General features: G+C 57.0%; 2 protein-coding genes across 16 annotated transcripts; both read right to left on the bottom strand.

The window, feature by feature from the left end:
* Positions 1-37: 37 nt before the first annotated feature.
* Positions 38-4,106, bottom strand: PTGER1 (prostaglandin E receptor 1). The gene is made up of 3 exons (XM_082456726.1): positions 3,395-4,106; positions 1,430-2,409; positions 38-827 (listed from the first exon to the last, which is right to left on the bottom strand). Exons 2-3 carry the CDS (start codon positions 2,387-2,389, stop codon positions 564-566), a joined length of 1,224 nt encoding a protein of 407 aa, XP_082312852.1. The 5' UTR covers positions 2,390-2,409; positions 3,395-4,106; the 3' UTR covers positions 38-563.
* Positions 4,107-5,796: 1,690 nt separating this feature from the next.
* On the bottom strand, positions 5,797-18,569 carry GIPC1 (GIPC PDZ domain containing family member 1). 15 transcript variants are annotated; one of them, XM_082456734.1, is made up of 10 exons: positions 18,432-18,569; positions 16,648-16,702; positions 14,960-15,014; positions 13,068-13,155; positions 9,380-9,700; positions 8,294-8,479; positions 8,017-8,197; positions 7,157-7,269; positions 6,751-6,832; positions 5,797-6,614 (listed from the first exon to the last, which is right to left on the bottom strand). In XM_082456734.1, the coding sequence occupies exons 5-10, from the start codon at positions 9,665-9,667 to the stop codon at positions 6,463-6,465; spliced, it is 1,002 nt and encodes a 333-aa protein (XP_082312860.1). In that variant the 5' UTR covers positions 9,668-9,700; positions 13,068-13,155; positions 14,960-15,014; positions 16,648-16,702; positions 18,432-18,569; the 3' UTR covers positions 5,797-6,462. The 15 variants fall into 15 exon arrangements, with proteins under 15 accessions (XP_082312860.1, XP_082312861.1, XP_082312862.1 ...); XM_082456735.1 differs by lacking the exon at positions 18,432-18,569 and adding an exon at positions 17,232-17,401 and having other exon boundaries at positions 9,380-9,757; XM_082456736.1 differs by lacking the exon at positions 18,432-18,569 and adding an exon at positions 17,232-17,398 and having other exon boundaries at positions 16,554-16,702.
* Between the last annotated feature and the right edge of the window lie 1,015 nt (positions 18,570-19,584).

The following is a 19,584-nucleotide window of genomic DNA, read 5'->3' as shown; positions in this document are numbered from 1 at the left end:
GGGGAGAGGCCCTGGATTATGGTGGGGGATCATTTGAAGGGGGCCAAGGGATGGTGGAGACTCGGGGCTGTTACTATGGTGGGGAGCATCGGCAGGCCGCCATGGGAGGGGGCTCGGAGCTGTGTTGAGGGACTTCCAGGGTTAGAGGCCAGTGATGGGGCGTAGTTTGGGGGGTAGGGACTTGGGGTTGTGTGGGGGAGCTGAGGGCCACAATGAGCGAATGGTTGCGGGAGTCACTCATGACGGCAGCAGGGGCGAAAAGCGCCCCCCAACCCTCCCACTCTGCTCCCAGCCGAGCCACCGCCCCAAGACTGCGGCCACGGCATTGTGCGCATGCTCCTCCGGCTCTGCGTCTGTGCGCCCCCGCGTGACTAGTCCCGGAACTGCACACCCCGGAGGCGTACACAGCACTTCTGCGGCCCCCGCGCGGCCGCGAAGGTGTTGCAGCCACGACGGGACGCACCGCCCTGGGCTTGTCCGCAAAAAAGGTTTTAGTCCCCGAAGTCTCCGAGCTGCGGACCAGAGGCCGGCCCCGGGTGGTCTGGCTTAGCCGCCGGGCGCCCCTAGAAGTGACTGAGGCCACTGTGCTGGGAGCTGCGCAGCGAGTTGGCCTCCCAAGCGCTCATTAGGCCCAGCCCCGTGGGGCTGCCCTTGGCACCTGCCCTTGAAGGCAGGAGGCGAAGCAGTTGGTGAAGCACAGCCCGGCGCAGCAAGATGTACACCCAGGGGTCCAGAATCTGGTTCCACGAGGCGAGGCGCACGGCCAAAAACAGCGGCCGCTGCAGGGAGCTGGAGCCCCAGCCCGCGATGGCCAGCACCACCAACACCTGTGGGAGAAGACAGTGTGAGCGGTGGGTGGTGTAAGAAAAGGGCACCGGCGAAGGGTAGGGCTGAGATGGATGGGAGAGTGTCTGGAAGGTAAGGAGGCTGTGAGGATGGACGGAACGTCACGGGGAGGGTAAATGGGAATCTAATTGGGAAGGAGCTGTGGAGAGAGGGGAGAAGAAGTGGGAGCCTTAGAGAGCGTGGCAGAAGCAAAGGCCTGCAGTGGGTGTGTGCTTGGGCAAGAAAGAAGTCCCAGGTATCCCAAAGGACAGGGGATTGAAGGGGAGAAGAGAAAAGGGGTGGTGATGGTGGAAGGAAGCTAGGGAATGAAAGCACTTAGTTGGGTGTGGTTGGAGGGGAACCTTGCCTGGGTCGGGTGAACTACAAAGACCCCAGGAAGGAGTAAGATAAGGGGACTGGGAGGAGGAGTGGGACGTCAGAAGGATAGGGCAAAGGGTGGACTCTGGCAGGTGGGGCCTCGAGGAGGCAGTGCCCTGGCTGGGTCAGGGAGAGAGGACCCAGGTATCCCAGGATGGAAAAGGGTGGGAGAGGTCACGGAGGGCGTGGGAAGGAGCAGGGTTGAAGAGGCATGTGCGCCCCTCACCAGCAGGGGGCTCCAGCAGATGCACGACACCACCATGATGCCTACGAGCTGGCCCACCATCTCCACGTCGTGGGCACGGGCTCGCCGCGCTGAGCCACGGCCCAGGGAGCCGCCGGGGGCGGCGGAGGCCGAAGCGACGGATGAGGCGGACGAGGCGGACGAGGCGGAGGCCTGGCGGGGTCCGCTCCCTCCCCAGTGACGGCGGCTGTCGGGGCCTCCAGCCGGGAAGTGCCGTCGAGAGCGGCGGCGCCAGCGGGCGCGCAGCAGGGCCAGGCCGCTGAGCGTGTTGCACACGAGCGCGACGAGCAGCGAGGCCAAGCCGAGGCCGGCGAAAAGGCCGGCGAGCAACGACTGGCGCCAGCCTCCCGCCGGACCCAGACCGATGAAGCACCACGTACCCGGGTACTGCAGCTCGTAGCGGCCCACGCGCGCCAATGGCAGCAGCGCCACGGCCAAGGCCACGGCGGCCAGCGCGGCCAGCGCCAGCCGCGCGCGGGCCACCGAGACGCCGGCTGCGTGCAGCAGCGGCCGCGTGACGCCCACGCAGCGCTCCACGGCCATGCCGCAGCCCAGCAACAGCGGGCACAGGCCGAAGAAGACCATGCATCCGCCCAGGAAGTGGCAGGCGCCGCCGGCCGGCGAGCGCCCCGCCGCGTACAGGCGCAGCACCAGCGCACCCGGGATCACGTGGCCCGCCAGGTCGGTGGCCAGCAGGCTGGCGACGAACAGCAGGAAGGTGGCTGCCGAGCGGCGGCGCCGCAGACGGCCCGCGGCCTGCGCCAGCAGTGCCAGCGCCAGCACGTTGGACACGGCGCCCAGCGTCATGGAGAAGATGGGCAGCGCGGGCGACGCGCCCGCCAGGTCCGACAGCGGTCCGGCGGACGCGTTGGAGGCCCCGGGTGCTGTACACGTGGTCGCCTCGCCCGCCAGGCTCAGGTTGAGGGGCCCGCAAGGGCTCATGTCAGGTGCGGGGGGTGGGGCTGGGGAGAGGAGAGGAGGGGTAGGTGAGGTTCCACCATTGGCCTGGGACCAGCTGGTGGTCCCATCTCAGATCATCAGGACCCATTTGACCCCATGGAGTTCTTCTATGGACCCTCTGTCCATGGCAACTCCAAATGACTCTGGCTGCCCCATTCCTGATCCACTCCTCCTGCTCTTCCTTTTCCCAGCCCATCTCTTGCTCCAGGCCTCAGTCTGCCCTCATTGCCCTGTCCACCAGGGTCACCTGGCTTCAGCCCCACCTGTCTCTGACCCCACCTCTGGGCCTTAACCCACCCACTTCTGACACCCACTTCCCATTTTGACACCACAGCCAATTCCTGGCCCCCGGCCCCATCTGATACCCACTGACCCATTTCTGATCCCGGGGCACCATCTGACCCCACTGCCCCATCTTTGACCATCACTATGTCACCTTTACTCCAGTCCCATCCTAGATGCTCACAGCCCCACCTCTGCCACCTCTCTCCCCACCACTGCCTCTTTCCCCAGGGCCACATCCCTGTCCCCACAGCTCCATCCCTGTTCCCATAAACCCATCTCTGTCCCCTTGGCCACATCTCTGTCCACACAGCCCTGTTCCTGTCCCCAGAGCCCCATCCTTGTCCCCCACACTCCCATCTCTGAGCCCCATCGCTGCCTCTTGCCCAGGCCCTACCTCTGCCCACTGCTGCCTCACCCTGGATGCCCACAGTTCCGCTCCTGCCAGCTCCATGTCCCTGCCCCAGAGGCCTCAAGGCTAACCCGTCACCACCCATTCCTTGATAGCCCCTGGTGAGGGCTGAGAGGTCAGAACTGCCCGCTAGGTCTTATGGGAAGGGAGGCTGGACAGACAGTAAGATCAACAGGGACAGACAGATGGGCTGAGAGTCAAGGAACACAGGAAGGACAGGCTGGGGGAGCCAGGGCCCCATCCTTTCATGCCTTCCTCCCCCACTGGAGATCCTCGTGCCCCAGCCTTCTTACCCGGAGCTGCCTGGGATGCAGGGTCCCCATCTCCTGCCGCTTGGTCCCTGCTGCCCCGCTGCACCGGCTGCCCTGCTGCGCCCTAGCCTGCTGCGCCCGAGCTCTCCGACAGGCCGCTCCCTCCCTCCCTCCCTCCCTCCCTCCCCGGGTGGCTCTTCGCTCCCTGCCTCCTCCCGCTGCCCGCTCCAGCCTCCAGGGGCCGTTCCACCCAGCGCACGCCTCCAGGGGACCTGGGGTGACAGAGACCCCCTTTTTGTACTCCTGGCAATGGTCATGGGCCGCTCCAGGCCCCAGCTCCCCTCATGAGTAGGGGGGGCTCTGGGAAGTTGGCCTGGCCCCCATGACCCGCTCCCCCTGGTGGGGCCTGAGCAGCCCCATTCCCTCCCAGGCGTGGGCCTCTCGCCTGCCTCATTAATAAAGCGGATAAAATCTAAACACTGGAAAACGTGAGTGTCGCCCAGGGCAGGCTGGGGCGGCTTAGGGGTGCTACTACCCCCACCGGGGCTGCAAGGTTGGAGGGCTAGCCCTGCGTGGGGACAGCAGCACCCCCTTGCCCTGCCAGGGCCTTCATGGATGTTGGGTGGGTGGCGGTGGGTAGTGCCCTGGGTGGACCAGCTTGGGTCACGCCCAGCCTGACCAGGAGATCCGCCCATTATTTACACAGGGGCTTAAAGCCTAGGCCAGGGCTGCAGCGAGTCAAACTCTGGGGGGCGGAAGAGGGAGGAGGCTGAAGGGGGGCAGGGGAACCAGGAAGATCGGTGACCAGTGGACTGTCTCCTAGATCCTGCTTTAGGATGTGATGAGCACACACACGTCCCAAGCCACAGACAGCCACACCTGTGGGCACACAGCTGCATCCTCACCTCCTGCCCTGAGAAGTAGGATCACATCCCTGAGGGGCACACGCACGGTCACACACTCGAAGATACACAATCATATCCCTTAACACCCTGAGACCCCCCACCGTCTTGGCCTGTTCCCAGCTCAGCAGCAGTCACATTCCTTGGGGCCTTGGGGTCAGCCATCGTCACACTGAGACAGTCTCACCTCTAGCACCAGAGATGGGCCCATAGTTACGGACGCTAACACCCTGAAATACAGCTCCCTGTGAAAGAGAACATCACACCCCTTAGTGCTGGCAAATGTAGTCTCACTCAGCCCTTGAGCGGTGCACACAACTGTTACCACTGACACAGCCCCCAGCCACACCCCAATATCACCCAGAGATGCCCCCTAACAGTCCAAGACAGGCCCCACAGGTACACACCACATACACCCAAGACACAAGGAGTGGCACCCCCTGGACACCCCGAGATCTAGCCGGTCACCCCCCCACCCTAGCAACAGCAACACCCAAAGACACACATGCTGTCACACGGCCACACTCCACACAGAAGCCCTGCCAGTGACATCCACAAACACCCTGGAACGCGAAGACAGTCATCACAGCCTGTTCCCTCAACACAGCCACAAACCACCAACACTCTGAGAGACACAGTCCTACCTGCTCAACACCCAGACTCACACAGCCCCACCCCTTCACAGCCGGAGCTGTGTATTAGCTCAGACACACAAAGTGCCCACAGGTGCCCAGCGATGCCCAGAGTAACCCGTCCCCGCCCCCGTCCAGCTGGTCCTCCCCACTGCCCCCTCCCAGGGCCCATTGCCTGCATGTGGGAAATGGGGAGCGGGCGGGCTTAGACCTCCCCTCTCAACTTGCCCCCAAACATTCCTGCGGGGACCTCTGGCCTGGTTCCCCCCACTTCAATCCTCGCTCTTCCCTCCAGGTCTGGCCTGGACGCCACCCCCCGCCCTTCCCTGATCCCCGCCTCAATCCTTAAGGATGAAATGTGTTGTCAAAACAAGCACATCCGGCACAAAGTATGGCGCTCCATGGACGCTGGCAGACCCCACATGTCCAGCGTCAGCTGAGGTCGGGGTGCATCATGACTCCTCCCCCCCAGCCTCAGGGTGGGGTTCCTCTCCATCAGCACTCAGCGGGGCAGGCCTGAGACTCCATCTTAAGCCCATCCCATCTTTCTTTCTCCATGCCTCCTGACCCTGGGGCTCTCCATGGCCCTGGGTTGGAGCAGGCAAGGACGCACAGCCTTCTGCCTACCGTTCGCATCAGGCCAGGGGTGGCAAGAGCCTTGTTCGAGAGGGAGCAAGATTTGCACCCTCAGCAGGCCGAGAAGCTCCGGCCTTGCCTGGAAGCCTGGTGGCTTGCGGCCAAGAGCTTCCTCAGGCGGAACGGGTGGGAGGGGGCGGGCGGCTGGGGCCAGCTCCTAATTCAATTTGGAGCCCGAAGAGGATGGATTTCAGCTGCTGCATTCTTTCCCAGCCCCAGCCCACCCTCCTCTCCCACCCCACCCTCCTCTCCCACCCCGAAGCCGCCACACAGGTCCAACAGCAGATTCTTTATCTTCCAGACAGCAAATTCAGATACGAAAGCCCACCGCCATCATCCCTCCTGCCCCTTCTGTCCGGGGCTGAGCTGAGGGAGACACAGGGCAGGGCAGGAGAGGGAGGGCATCTGGGGGCTTCACAGCAGACTTGTGTTTCAAATGCAGAGGTAACAGACTCCACAGTGGGGGCTCCTCTGGGGGGACGGAGGTGACGCAGGGGGAGGGTATTATTGCATTTGCTGAGGGGGGGACACCCCCCTTCTGCATGCCCTGCGTCAGGAAACTAGGGAGGTCACGACCCCCAAACAGAACCCAAGGCCCCAGGGAGATAGAGGGACCAGTTTGGCAGCTGAGGCGGAAAGTACTGGGGGCGGGGGTGGCCGCCCAATCTGGCTGGTCCCTCCCCGCGCCTGACCCGGCTGAGGTAGGTGGGGAACAGGGCGGGGCTGGGGTGGGGGGCTGGGGACCCCAGCCAGGCTGGGAACTGTTGAGGGGGTGGTACCGATTGGAGGGGGGCAGAGGTCGGGCCCCACTTCCGCTCCGCATCATCTTCAGGCTACTGAGCTGGGCCCGAGCTGGACACTGGGGTCCAGCCCGTGGTGTCTCCACCCCAGAGGCTCCCACCAGGCCTGGCCCAAGTCATCTCAAGGTCCAGCGGGAGGCCTAGTAGCGGCCAACCTTGGCGTCCCCAATGGCTCCCCAGACGTCAAAGACAAACTCATCCGGGAAGGCGAAGTCACCAAGCCGTTCATCCAGGGCCTCAGCCAGCTCGTCTGGGTTCCTTTTGTCCTTTCCAAGCTCTACCATGGTGGCCGCTGCGGGGGTGGGGGGGTGCGGCAGAATGGAGGCACAGATGACAGAGGTGCTCAGGGAGGACCCAGCCCCCCAGGACCTAGAAGCTCCTTCCCCCAAACTCCCACCCATCCCCAGATCCAGGTGCCCCCCACTCACCCAGCTCTGTATCCCTGATGCCCATGTAACTCTCCAGCAGGTCATCCACCTTCTCAATGGCCTTCTCCTCAAAGGCTGAAGGCTGGGGGGCGGGAAGAGGGACAACAACATCATAATAATGTGAATATAATTGTAATTGTACCTACTAAGTGACGTGTACAATTTTTACCACTTTCGGTATAGAAACCCACAGTTCATCCTCGTGACAACCGTGAAAGTGTCAGTATCATTATCCCCATTTTACAGATTAGGAAACTGAGGTCCACTTGCCCAAGAAAGGTCCCAGAGCTGGGAGGTGGCAGAGGTGGGTTTGCATCCAGTGCCCAGAGCCCCTCAACTAAGAGGTGATGCTGCTGCCTATGAATTTCACAGGGAAGGGGGACTGGGGCCCGGCTAGAACACTCACCAGATCCTCTACTGTGGCAGGACCCCGGGATCGGAGCCGGAGGGTCCCTCGGCCAGTGCCCAGCTGGGGACCGGAGCCTGGGCGGCCACCCCCTGAACGCACACTGATCATGTCTGTGGGAGACAGGGAAGGGGTGAGGGCTGGAGAAGCCCAATTCCAGCATGTTCTGTGCAGGAACCCAGGCATCCCGGCCTCAGACAACCCTCCACCTTCTCCAAGCTTCTGTAGGCTTTGGGGGAATTGGAGGCTGAGGTGACCCCAGGAGGGCAGGACTCCTGACTCAGGCTTGGCATGGGTGTAGGAGGTGCAGCCAGGGGCTAGGAATGGAAAAGGCTGGAGGGGAGACTGGAGGGGGCCACTTCTGTTCCCAGGGCCTGAGGGACAGGAACGGGGTGGGTCCTGGGTCCCCAGCTGCTTTCCCCAAGGCCAAGGGGTTATAGCTGCTGGGCCACAGACCAGCCCTATCTGCCTGGGGAAGTGTGTCTGAGTCCCCCACCCCCACCCCAGGGGCCTTGGGCCCATTCCTGAGAGTTAATGAAGCCAGACAAAAAAGTGGGGGGTTGGCACCGGGCAGCCAAGCCTGGCTTCTTGGGGGGTGGGGAACTGGCCAGGGTTGGGGGCGCTTGGCTGGGCTAATGGCTCCTGGAAGCTGGGTGTGGGGGCAGCTTCCTCCTTGCCTCCATCCTCCTCCCAGGCTGGGCGGAGAGCCAGCAGCCCCTCCCCAGGGCAGGGTGGAGCTGCCCCCACCCCCTTTCCACTGTGACCCGCTGGGCTTGGGCACCACCTGTTGGTGGCCCTTGGCACTGCAGCCAGGGCCCAAGTGAGGGGGACCATCCAGGCGGCAGGAGGCAGCCCCTCACCAAAGGCCTTTCGGGGCTCTGTGAGCTTCAGAGTGAAGGTGCGGCCTCGGGGCAGCTCCTTGAGCAGCCGCGCCACCTCGTAGTGCCGGCAGCCCAGCAGGCTCTGTCCGTTGATGGCCTCGATCATGTCACCCACGCTGATGAGCCGGATGTGGTCAATCACGCTGCCCTCCTTAATGCGCTGTGGGCAAAGGAGCTGTCAGCCCCTGTGGCTCTGCTGTTGGGTCCTATGGGTAGGCCTTACCCTCAGGACTCTGGGTGCCCCACCCCCAGGCACCTTGATGAAGGCATAGCCAGCCCCGTTGTCTGTGATGGTGAGCCCCAATGCCTCCTCCGACTTGAACACCTCCACTTCCTTGCGCTGCCCCTTGACGTGGGCGAAGATGAAGTCCTCCAGCCCGATCTGGCCCCCCAGGAGCTTGTCCATGTCCACTTTGTGGGTGTTGAGGGTGCAGAACATCACCTACAGGGGTGGGAGATATTCAACCCTCACCTCCTTCCTGTGCCCTTTGCTAATCACCACCTGAGGGGGAAGCGAGAAGAGTTGGGAAAGGCCTGGGGGTCCCCATCACAGTGCCTGACCACCCCCAGAGTCAGGGCAGGGCCCCACTAGGGCTGGGTTTCTGTCCTAGCAAAAACTCCCTGCTGTTTCCGGGGTACAGAGCCTGGCACACAGTGGGTGCTCAGAAAATGCTTGTGGAATGAATGAAGGGGCACAGATATCCATCCTGCCTACTGAGACCCCTGCATCTACTCCCTGCTCAGTCCCACTGTCACCTTCCTTGCTTCCCTTCCTTTGGCCCCCAAAGTCCTTGGGGTGGGACCTCCCAGTGAATCATGGAGAAGTGAATGTTGCATCTGACCTCCAGTCCCCACAATCCGCTGGGCTGCAAACCTCTCAATGTATGATGGGAATGTAGCATCCAGCCCTGGCCATCCATTCCCACAATCCACTGGGGCAGAGGCCTCCCAGTGCCTGATGGGGACTCAGCACCCAGTCCTGATCTCCAGTTCCCCACAATACATTGGGCTGCAGGTCTCCTAATGCCTGATAGGAACTCAGCATCCAGCTGTGGCCACCCGCCCCCACAGTCCCCTGCGGCACAGGCCTCTCAATGCCTGATGGGAATGCCGCCTCCGCCTGTGGCCTCCAGTTTGCCACAAACCAATGGGGTGCAGGCCTCCCAATGCCTGATGAAATTCAGCATCCAGCCCTGGCCTCCAGTTCCCCATAATTCACTGGGGTAAGGCCTCAGTATCTGCAGCTTCACCACCCGAGCCACAGCTCACAAACAGGATGCACGCTCAGGCCTCTCTCTAGCTCACCATCAGGGACCCCGGTGCCCGGCTCCCCAGTGGGTACCTCAGCAGCTGGCAGCCGGAAGGCCTCAGCAATCTTGCCGTACAGCTCCTTGACGTTGGTGAAGCCCTCGATGCGGCCAGTGGGACTGCCATGGGCCAGCTGGGTGTGGAACACAAGGCGGGGCCGCAGGGCAGGGGGAGGGGGGGGCAAGCCCATTTGGGGGGCCCCTGCCCCACCTCCGCCCAGGGGCCCCGGCTCCCCCACGCCCAGCCCACCACGGCCTGGCTCCGCCTCCTCATTTTCCACCAGAGGCGGCGCCTTTTTCCGCCGCCCCAGTCCCAGCGGCATGAGCAGCGAGAAGAGGGGGCACGCCCAGGAGATCTGCAGGACAGGAAAAGGGGCTCAGGGCCTGGGCAGTGGCCTCGGGCCACCTCGCCCCTACAGGTCCAATGAAATATTTAGAGAACAGACTGGCCTCAGTTCGAAATCCGGTCCCAGCTCAGAGCCAGGCAAAGCAAGATGATTGGCCAAAGGAAACCCAGAAGAAATGCCCCATATAAACGATTCAAACTACCACGAAGGCACGACTCTCTCTGAGTCCGCCCGTGTGTGCCTGTTTACACGTACTCTTTTTCCTAATAAACACTTTACTTGTTTCACCTAAAAAAAAAAAAAAAAAAATCCGGTCCCAGCACTTAGACACTTGCACAGAAGTAATAATATCAGCTAATATCTATCATAACCCCATGCTAACTGCTCTGTATCTTAACCCTCACAACACATCATGGGGACCATATTATCACCCCCATGATGTGATTATGTGATATACCATAATATGTGATTATGCCCATTTAACAGATGAGAAAATGGAAACTCACAGCCTACATTTTCTCTTTTTTTTTCTACTGGTCACAGTCATTAATGCTGTGTGGTAAAAATTTCTGACTCCCCCCTTCAAAGCATGTAGGCAGATGGCACTTACTGGCCTCCTTGTGATTGGACAGGCATGTGACCAGTACTGGCCAGTGAGTTGTGAGAGGAAGTGACACATGACATTTCTGGGCTGAAGCATTTAATCACTGGAGCAAGAGCCTACAGAAGTCCCTTTCTCCTGGTAGGGTGACCAGCCTCATTTGATGTCGTGGTGGCCCCATCAGGTCAGGCTCTGAGTGATGACAATGAATGGAACCCCCCACTGAGCTGCAATGGACACGTAGCAGGAACAAAAAATAAACCTTTGTTGAGTTTGGCCACTAAGATTTTGGAGATGTTTGTTATTGCAGCAAAACCTGTCCTGACTGACACACTTTCCTCTTTACTCTCCCTCTACTCTCTCTTTCTGTCTTTCTCCCTCCCGCCCTTCAAACAAATGTTTTGGGCACTTACTATATTCCATGCACCAATATGGATATTGCCTTCAATAAGACAAGCAAGGTTCCACATTTCCTTACCCAGAGTAAATAAGGAGCCTCTGAGGAATGGTTAATGGATGAAGAAAACAACCCTATATGGATAAATCCTGAGAGTTTACAAATACACATACATACGTATGTGTATATACATAATATGTGCACGTGTTTAAGGAGATACATACACGTGTGTGTATATGTTTTAAAAAGCTTTAATTAGGGAATTCCCTGGCAATCCAGTGGTTAGGACTCAGTCCTTTCACTGCCGGGCCTGGGTTTAATCCCTGGTTGGGGAACTAAGATCCTGCAAGCTGCATGGCACAGCCAAAAAAAAAAAAAAAAAATCTTTAATTAATTATAATTCAGACTTCCCTGGTGGCCCATTGGTTAAGAATCTGCCTGCCAATGCAGGGGACATGGATTCGAGTCCTGGGCTGGGAAGATCCCACATCCCGTGGAGCAGCTAAGCCCATGCGCCGCAACTACTGAGCCTGTGCTCTAGAGCCCATGAGCTACAACTACTGAAGCCCGCGCGCCTAGAGCCTGTGCTCCACAAAAAGAGAAGCCACCACAATGAGAAGCCTGCACACTGTAATGAAGAGTAGGCCCTGCTCGCCACAACTAGAGAAAGCCCATGCGCAGCAACGAAGACCCAACACAGCCAAAAATAAATTAATTAATCAATTAATTTAAAAAATTATAATTCAAAGCTATAATTAATAATTTCATAAAAGTGTGCTACAAAATGTACCTATGAAGGTGAGAAAAAATCTCTGTGAATAACTCAAGCTCATTATTGAACCACTGCACAAAATGTATGCTGGCAATATTAAAACAACTTCTATTATTAAAAAAAAGAAAAAAAAAAAGACAAGCAACAAGGTCCCTGACTAGGGCCACCATGAGCAGTTACACTGATTGTTCACTGTGCAAAAGCACCAGACCCTGGTCTGGTGATGTGTCTGATGGGAGGAAGGGTTGCATTTTTCTAATTCATGCCTAAGGTGCTGCAGAAGGCTAGCTAGCTGGGGCTCTGTCCATGCTGTCCAGAAGCATAGTCCAGAGAAGATATACAGTGAGCAAGCAAACATCTAAATAGCTAATATAATTTCTAAGAATGCTATGAAGACAATAAAACAAGGCAAGTTCTACAGACAAGGTCAGGGAGGGCCTCCCTGAGAAGGTGAGGCTGAATCTGAGATTTGAAAGACAGGAGGAAATATCCAAAGGAGGATACGAGGCAAGAACATTCGGGCAGAGAGAACAGCCAGTGCAAAGGCCCTGAGGTGGGGATGTGATTGGCATGTTTGAGGAACAGCAAGGAGGCATATGTGGTTGGATCCGAGTAAGGGGGACAACAGGAAAAGGTGAGGGCAGAGAAGTAACAGGCAGACTGTGCAGGGCCCTGTAGGCCAGAGGGAGAACTTGGGCTTTTGGTCTGAGTGAGGTGGCAGTCAGGGGGGGTTCTGAGCAGACTCACAGATCAGCTGGAGACCAGTGTGGTTGATTGGAGTGAAGTGAGCAATGGGAGAACACGAAGATGGCAGGTAAAAGAGGTGACTGTGGGGGGGGCCTTGTAGGCTGGGAAAGAGTTCAGATTTAATTTTTTTTTTTTAATTAATTTATTTATTTATATTTTTTATTTTTGGCTGCGTTGGGTCTTCGTTGCTGCATGCGGGCTTTCTCTAGTTGCGGCGAGCGGGGACTACTCTTCGTTGTGGTGCGTGGGCTTCTCATTGTGGTGGTTTCTCTTGTTGAGGAGCATGGGCTCTAGGCGCATGGGCTTCAGTAGTTGTGGCTCGCGGGCTCTAGAGCGCAGGCTCAGCAGCCGTGGCACACGGGCCCAGTTGCTCCACGGCATGCGGGATCCTCCCGGACCAGGGCCCGAACCCATGTCCCCTGTGTTGGCAGGCGGACTCCCAACCACCGCACCACCAGGGAAGTCCCAGATTTAATTTTTAAGTCACATGTCCAAAGTCACAGAAGCTGGCTGCACCCTCAGGTCTGATTCCCAAGCCCAAGGTCATCACTGTGACGCTGTCCCCTAAGTGACTCAGTCTCTCTGGGCCTCAGATGCCTGGTCTGCAAATGGGGACGTTCCATCCGCCTGGTTGTGGTGAGGATCAAATTATGCCAAATTACATTTTTCTGTGTAAAGGGGACTTTCTGCTCCTCTTCCAGGGGGCCGTCCTGGATTCAGTTGAGCCCCTGGGCTGCACCATCCTCATTCAGTTATTCATTCATTCATCTGTTCTCCAACACCTCCTCATTCATTCATTCATTCATCTGTTCTCCAACACCTCCTCTAATATCACTGGTCCAGCCCCATCAGCACTCACCTAGATCAGTGCAGTTGCCTTCTCTGTGTCTCCCAGCTTCCGTCCTTGCCCCCAACAGTCTCTTGTCAATCCAGCAGCCAGAGTGATACTGTAAAACATAACTCATATCACATCTGTCCTCTGCTCCAACCCCTCCCAGGGCTCCTACCTCACTTGGAGTAAAAGTCAATGTCCTCCCCTTGGCCCACAGGCCCCAAATGATCTGCCCACATTACCTGCGTGCCCTCATCTCCTCCCACGTTCCCCCTAGCTCATTCCCTCCAGCCACATGGGCCTCCTCCCTGTTCCTTCAACACACTAGGCGAAGTTCAGCCTCAGGGCCTTTGCACTGGCTGTGCCCTCTGGTATCCACACAACTCACTCTCTCACCTCTTTCAGGTGGAAAACATATTTCATTCATTTAGCTTGTTCATTGTCTGTTTTGCCTGTCTTATTCATTCCTCTTTTCTTAGTGCAGAGAACAGTGCTTGGCATATAGCAGCTGCTTAATAAATATTTGTGGAATGAATGAATGGATAAACGAATGATCCTAATATTCACCAGCCCACCAGTCTCTGTGCCCAGCTTCTCTGCAGCTCTGGGGAGCCAGAGAAGCACAGGCTGTAGCACCTGCCCTCAGTAGGGTCTTGTCTCCCTGGCAAAAGTACAAGTCCTACCTCTGTGGTCCCTTATCCCTTGCTTCCCAGCATAATTCTGGACAGAATAAGTGCTTCATTTAGCAACGAAGATATTGTCATTTTGTTTTTCACTCCCCTCCTAATCAACGATGCTAAATGACTTTTAATACATTTATTAGCCATTTGGATTTGCCCTTTTGTGAACTGCCTGTTTAAGTCTTTGCCCATTTTTAAAAACTGCGTTTTTTTTTTGTTTTGTTTTGTTTTGTTTTGTTTTGTTTTGCCACGCTGCATGGCTTGTGGAATCTTAGTTCTCCGATCAGGGACTGAATCTGTTTTTAATTGCAATGCAATCTATATGTTCTAGATACTAGAAATAAAATAAATTCTGAATGAATAAACCAGTACTGCTCTGTCAAGTTATTTTACTACACTCAATGATGCTACCAAAACAAAAACAAAAACACCCAAAAGGGGCTTCCCTGGTGGCGCAGTGGTTGGGAGTCTGCCTGCCAGTGCGGGGGACACGGGTTCGAGCCCTGGTCTGGGAGGATCCCACATGCCGCGGAGCAACTGGGCCCGCGAGCCACAATTGCTGAGCCTGCGCGTCTGGAGCCTGTGCTCCGCGATGGGAGAGGCCGCGATGGTGAGAGGCCCGCGCACCGCGATGAAGAGTGGCCCCCGCTTGCCACAGCTGGAGAAAGCCCTCGCACAGAAACGAAGACCCAACACAGCCATAAATAAAATAAATAAATAAAATTAAAAAAAAAAAAAAAAAAAAAAAACACCCAAAAAAACTCCCCCACATCAGCACCTCCCCTGGTTACCCTCCAACCACCCCCCATACATCTTAGCAGAATGCTAAGAACATAAATCTGAAACCTGGATTCGCCACTTACTAGCTGTGTGACCTTGGGCAAGTGTCTTAAACTCTCTGAGTTCCAAGGAAATCATACATGTGCTTGGAACAGTTCCTGGCACACAATAGGAGTTCCATAAATGCTGGTGACAATTACTACTATTTCCATCTGTATCATCTTTCAGTCAGTTGCCAAGATTCAAACTCCCTCCTTTTCCCAGGGTCCCTACATCCTGATCACCAATTCCCAACATCCTTACTCTGCCTACACTTGATGCCCTGGTTCAGGCTGGCTTCGTGTCCTCACCCAGGAGAGGGTAATAATGGTGGTGAGGAAAGTGGGTGATTAATGAATTTGCTTTCCAGGCCAGAAGAGGCACAGTGGTGTGGGTTCAACTCCCACCCCTGTTACTTACCAGCTGTGTGGCTGTGGGGAAGTCACTTCACTTGATGGGGCCTCAGTTTCCTCAACTGAAAAACGGGCAGAATTCCTGTCTCTCAGAGTGCTTATGGGAATCCAAAGAGATTATGCAAGTAACTCAATTATCACTTTGCCTGACATCAATCTAAGGAAGTTGTTATTATTATTGTCATTATTGCTTCTTCCCTTGCCCTGCCCAGGAACATCCTAGTCCTCTCTGCCTGCCAAGGCCTACTTCAGGCCACCTCATCCAGGAAGCCTCCCCAGCTTGCCCCAGCCTGTTGGAACCGGCCCTGTGGTCCAAACTACTCAGGCCCACGAACTTAATTACATGTTGCCCTGGCAGAACTCTTGTCTTCCAGTCTTAGGTTGTTATTTAACTTCATGTCTCTATTTTAAAACATAAACCAGATCGCGTCACTCCCCAGCCTCAAATCTTACAACGGCTTCCCACCTGATGGAGGAAAAGCTCTAAACTCCTTAATGTGACCCCCAGACCCCTGCAGAATCACCGCTTTGGGTCCTCTCCTGCCCCAGGCACACCATGCCAAGATTGGTCCAGCCTCAGAGCCTTTGCCCTGGCTGTGCCCCCTGACTGATCTTTACAAGGCTGGCTCCTTTTTGTCATTCAGACCTCGGCTCCAAAGTTACCTCCTCTGAGATTCCCCCTTTGCCCACAGATTCTACCATGTCACTCCCTCATATTTTATTCATAACATTTATCACCCTCTGCAAGTATTTTCTTTATTTACTTGTTAACTTGTTTGTTGCCCGTTTGCCCCCATTAGAATGGCAGCTCCCCAAGAGCAAGGATTTTTGTTGTGTTCACTATTGTATCCTCTGTGCCAAGAACAGTACCTGACACATAGTTGGTGCCTAATAAATATGTGTAGAATGAATGAATGTGTCTTATGCCCTCATTCTGACTACTCTCTGAGTTCCCCTATCCTCAGAACATGCCCACTGTAGACCTGCTAACTGCCACCTCCCCACCACATTCCCAGTCTCCCCTCAAACCTGAACGCAGGTACGGAGAAAAGGAGTTTCAGCCCCGGGCATTGAGCAGGTTGGCTGCAATCCCAGCATCCCCACCCTCTCTTCCCTGGGAAGGGCCTGAAACTCAACAAGCTCACAGCCACACAGAGTTGCAGTGAGGGGAGCAAGAAGTGGGGAAGGGGGTTCCTGGGAGCTCACAAAAGCTGGGGGGGGGCGGGGACACCACGCCCAGGCTCCCCTTTTCAGCAGGGTATTGCTTGAGAGAGGAGGGCGGGAGGGCCTCTGAATCAGTCTTGAAAAACCGGCTCCTGGGTGTTTCCAGGGAGAACGCCTACCGTCCTGGTCCCAGGCTTACCAGGGGGGCCCAAGAAGCACAGAACCCCAGTGGTGTTGGACCCCTGCCTATCTCTCCCGCAGATGTCACTCTCTTCTCAGGACCCAGGTATTCTGGCCTTGCCTTTCCAGCTCAGAGGACAAGGGCCATGGGGACAGCTTCCTGTTTGAGCAGCTGGTGAAAGCAAAGACCAGCAGGTGTGCCCCAGACGGCGTGTCTGGCTGGAGGGAGTGGAGTGGAAGGAGCTGGTCAGAAACACCTGAGCTTTGGAGCCACCGGGCTTCTCATATAGTGGTGGAGACTCCAGTTCTGGACTCCGAGGCATGGGTTTGAGTCCCAGATCTGCCACTTACTCGCTGTGGGACCTTGGGCAAGTCACTCCACCTCTCTGGGTCTGCTGCTTCAGCTCTGAAATAAGTAACAGCACCTTCCATGAGGTATTGAGAATCAACGATAAATATGTGGTAAATACCTGATACGGAAGTGTTCAGTAAATGCTAGCCGGGGTGATTTTTTTCATTATTATCTTCGGAACCTCGGTCCTCCCAAGGTCCCCCTAGGCCCTGGAGGATTGGGACTGGGCCAGCTTCGGGGAACTGCCCGGGCAGGGCTCAGAAATACCGATCCTGCGCCTGTCCCCGCCGGGATGGGAACTGTCCAGAGGTGCTGGGGTGCGGCTGGAGACCCCATCCCGGCAGCGGGGAGCTGGGGTGCGGCTGGAGACCCCATCCCGGTGGCGGGAGGCGTTTACCCCTGCCCCCAGCGGGAAGGCACGCGGCCCTCTGGGAAGGGGCCTCGGGCATCCCCCCGCTCAGCCTAGACGTCCAGCCGCGTCCATGGAGCCGGCCCCATACCGCAGAATCGGCCGGATCCCCGAGGGTCCGCGCCGGGATCCCCCAAGCGGCCGCGATGCGCCCCGCCCGCGGGTGACACTCACCTGCGGCGCCGCCGCTGCCTCCCAGTGTGCGCCGGGTTCGGCCCTCGGCAAACTCAGGCCAGGGCCTCTCCCTGAGCCACGACCAGGGGGGCGGGGCCAGGGCCCGCGTCCGGTCAATCAGGAGCGGCCGCCCGGCGCTCGCGGCCAATCCGCTCCACGCCGCGCCGCCCCGCCCCGGGGGACCCGAAGGAAACATTCCAGAGGGATCCCTGCTCTTCGCGACACCTCCCCCGCGCCGCGGGGCGTTGGACCTTCCCGCCCCTCCTAAGCCGCGGCGGGCTGTACCACCGCAAGGCTGCGGAGGGGGGAGCTGCGGCTGGGGCCGGGCCAATCTCGGGGAAGGAAAGAGGCCAGCGGCCAATGGGAAGCTGGGGCCCCTTGACCACGTGCTGTTGGCTGAGTGTCCGTGTGGGGTGCCCTGGGTGGTAAGAGGGCGGGGGGCTGGTCGTGGGAGTCAGCTGACCGAGGCTGAGTTTCGGGGAGAGAATGCAAACTCCCGAAGTCCAGAAAAGCGGACCCTTTAGGAGACCCTGGAGGGGGCCAAGGGCAGCCCCCAATCCAGTCCTCTGCCTGGCCTGCACATGCCCCAGCCCGGCCGTCCTCGGGGCGGGTAAAAAGATGCATTCATTCTGGGCGGGCGGGGGACTGAGATGAATAGGGAGGGTCCCGAGTGTCCCTGCGTCCTGGATGGACAATGGACAAGGGCATTCATTCATTCATTCGCTCATCAAATATTTAATGTGCCCCTGCTCCGTGCCAGGCTCTGTCCTATCTCTACAGACACATAGACGAATAAGCTGAATGAATGTGCTCCTGGTAAAGGGAACAGGGCGTTTAAAGGCTTGGAGGTCGGACAGAGAGATACAGCACACTTTAGTAGGAGAGTACAATATCGTAGGAACTAGCAAAGCAGCTAGCAAAGCACCTTTCGGGTGCAATGGAACGGAAAACAAGGGCAAGATGGCCTGTTCTCTTGCTGGCTGACCAGCGAATATTTATTGAGCACATACTAAGTGCTAGATTACAAAGGGTACCCAGCCAACCCCAGCCTCTGCCCTCAGGGAGCTGACTTTCATTAGTCTGTCTACTACATCTCTGTTCCCGCTCCCCGCAACTTCTCTCCTCCCGTTCCACTTCCGAGACTGGCACAGAGCAGGGTCTCAGTACACATGTGTGAATGAAAGAACTAGGTAATCTCACCATCTCCAGGTTTGGCTTGAAACCGGGGTTTCTCCGGCAGGAGCAGGTCCAAGAAACAAAGACCCAAACACACCTTGCCCAGGCGGGGAGATTCAGTTCCTAGGACAGGTGAGATTTCCTTTTTCTAGGAACAAGCCAGCCACTTAGACAGCTGGGGCCGGACCAGGAGTTCGCTGTGTGTTCTGGGAATTGTAGTTCTTGGAGACCTCTAACTGTTCAAACCTCAATGAACGATTGGGTCTTTGCAGTTCCCTGGGTGAGCTGCTGCGTTTTCCAGGCCTCGCTAGGGCTTGCAGAGGGACAAAGTGAGAGGGGAGAGTGGGCCCTGGGCTTAGTTGCTGAGGGCTGCCCGGCCGGCCCCACCCAGCTGGCAAATACTGAAACTGCTGTGGCAACAGGCACAGCTATTGTCCTTCTCTTCCTGTTCTGCAGACCTCTGCCACCCCCACTGAGTGATCGGTTGCCTCTGGCTAGGCCAGTGCCCTCTGTGGGAGTGTGTCCACTGACCTGCTTGTGCCTGGCGTCTGAGCTGCCTCCTACACACCTGGAGAGGACAGTATGTGGGACATGGGGACAGCAGAGTCCTGAGCAGAATCCACCTGAATCCACCTGTTGACTGATGAGGAAGTGCCCAGGGAGGGGGGAGGGGTTGCCCACGGGCACAGAGCAACACCGGATGTCTCCTTCCTACTTGATTTTATAGCTCAAGAGGCTGGAAGCCTCAGCTGGTGAGGAGCTCAGATTTTAGTGCTACCTCTGTCCCTTTTGGGGGATGGAGGGAGAGAGTTCTGGAATGCCAGCGAATACATACAGAAGGAAAGTTTGAGTTAGAAAAGCACCATTGTGCAGCCACAAGATGAATGATTGATTCAGGCTGTGCTTTGTCAATGGGGAAGTGGATATTCAGTCTCAAAGAACCAGCCCACAGATTACTTGTTAATTTCAATGGCGAAAAGGTACCTTGGAAAAGGCACAGCGGAGAAAGCTGGCAGTCACCACCTCAACCAAGTGATCAAAAAACTTCACCACTGCTGGAACAGGCTGTCCTCACTGTGTTCCCTGCTGTGATGTATTACTGAGAAGGGCACAACATCACTTTCAAAGAACTTGGTCCTTCCCATAGTGTTTAACCTGAATCTAGTAACTAGGAAAA

Source organism: Balaenoptera physalus, assembly GCF_965194825.1.
Source record: "Balaenoptera physalus genome assembly, chromosome: 3".
NCBI classification, from domain to species: Eukaryota; Metazoa; Chordata; class Mammalia; order Artiodactyla; family Balaenopteridae; genus Balaenoptera; species Balaenoptera physalus.
This window is presented reverse-complemented; position numbering and strand designations above follow the sequence as displayed.

Coding starts and splice junctions, on each gene's coding strand:
- PTGER1 (XM_082456726.1), bottom strand. CDS start 2,389: ATGAGCCCTTGCGGGCCCCTCAACCTGAGCCTGGCGGGCGAGGCGACC. Junction 828..1,429: donor TCTGCTGGAGCCCCCTGCTG/GTGAGGGGCGCA, acceptor CTTCTCCCACAG/GTGTTGGTGGTGCTGGCCAT.
- GIPC1 (XM_082456734.1), bottom strand. CDS start 9,667: ATGCCGCTGGGACTGGGGCGGCGGAAAAAGGCGCCGCCTCTGGTGGAA. Junction 6,833..7,156: donor CTGCCACAGTAGAGGATCTG/GTGAGTGTTCTA, acceptor CCCGCCCCCCAG/CCTTCAGCCTTTGAGGAGAA. Junction 6,615..6,750: donor CATCAGGGATACAGAGCTGG/GTGAGTGGGGGG, acceptor CCACCCCCGCAG/CGGCCACCATGGTAGAGCTT.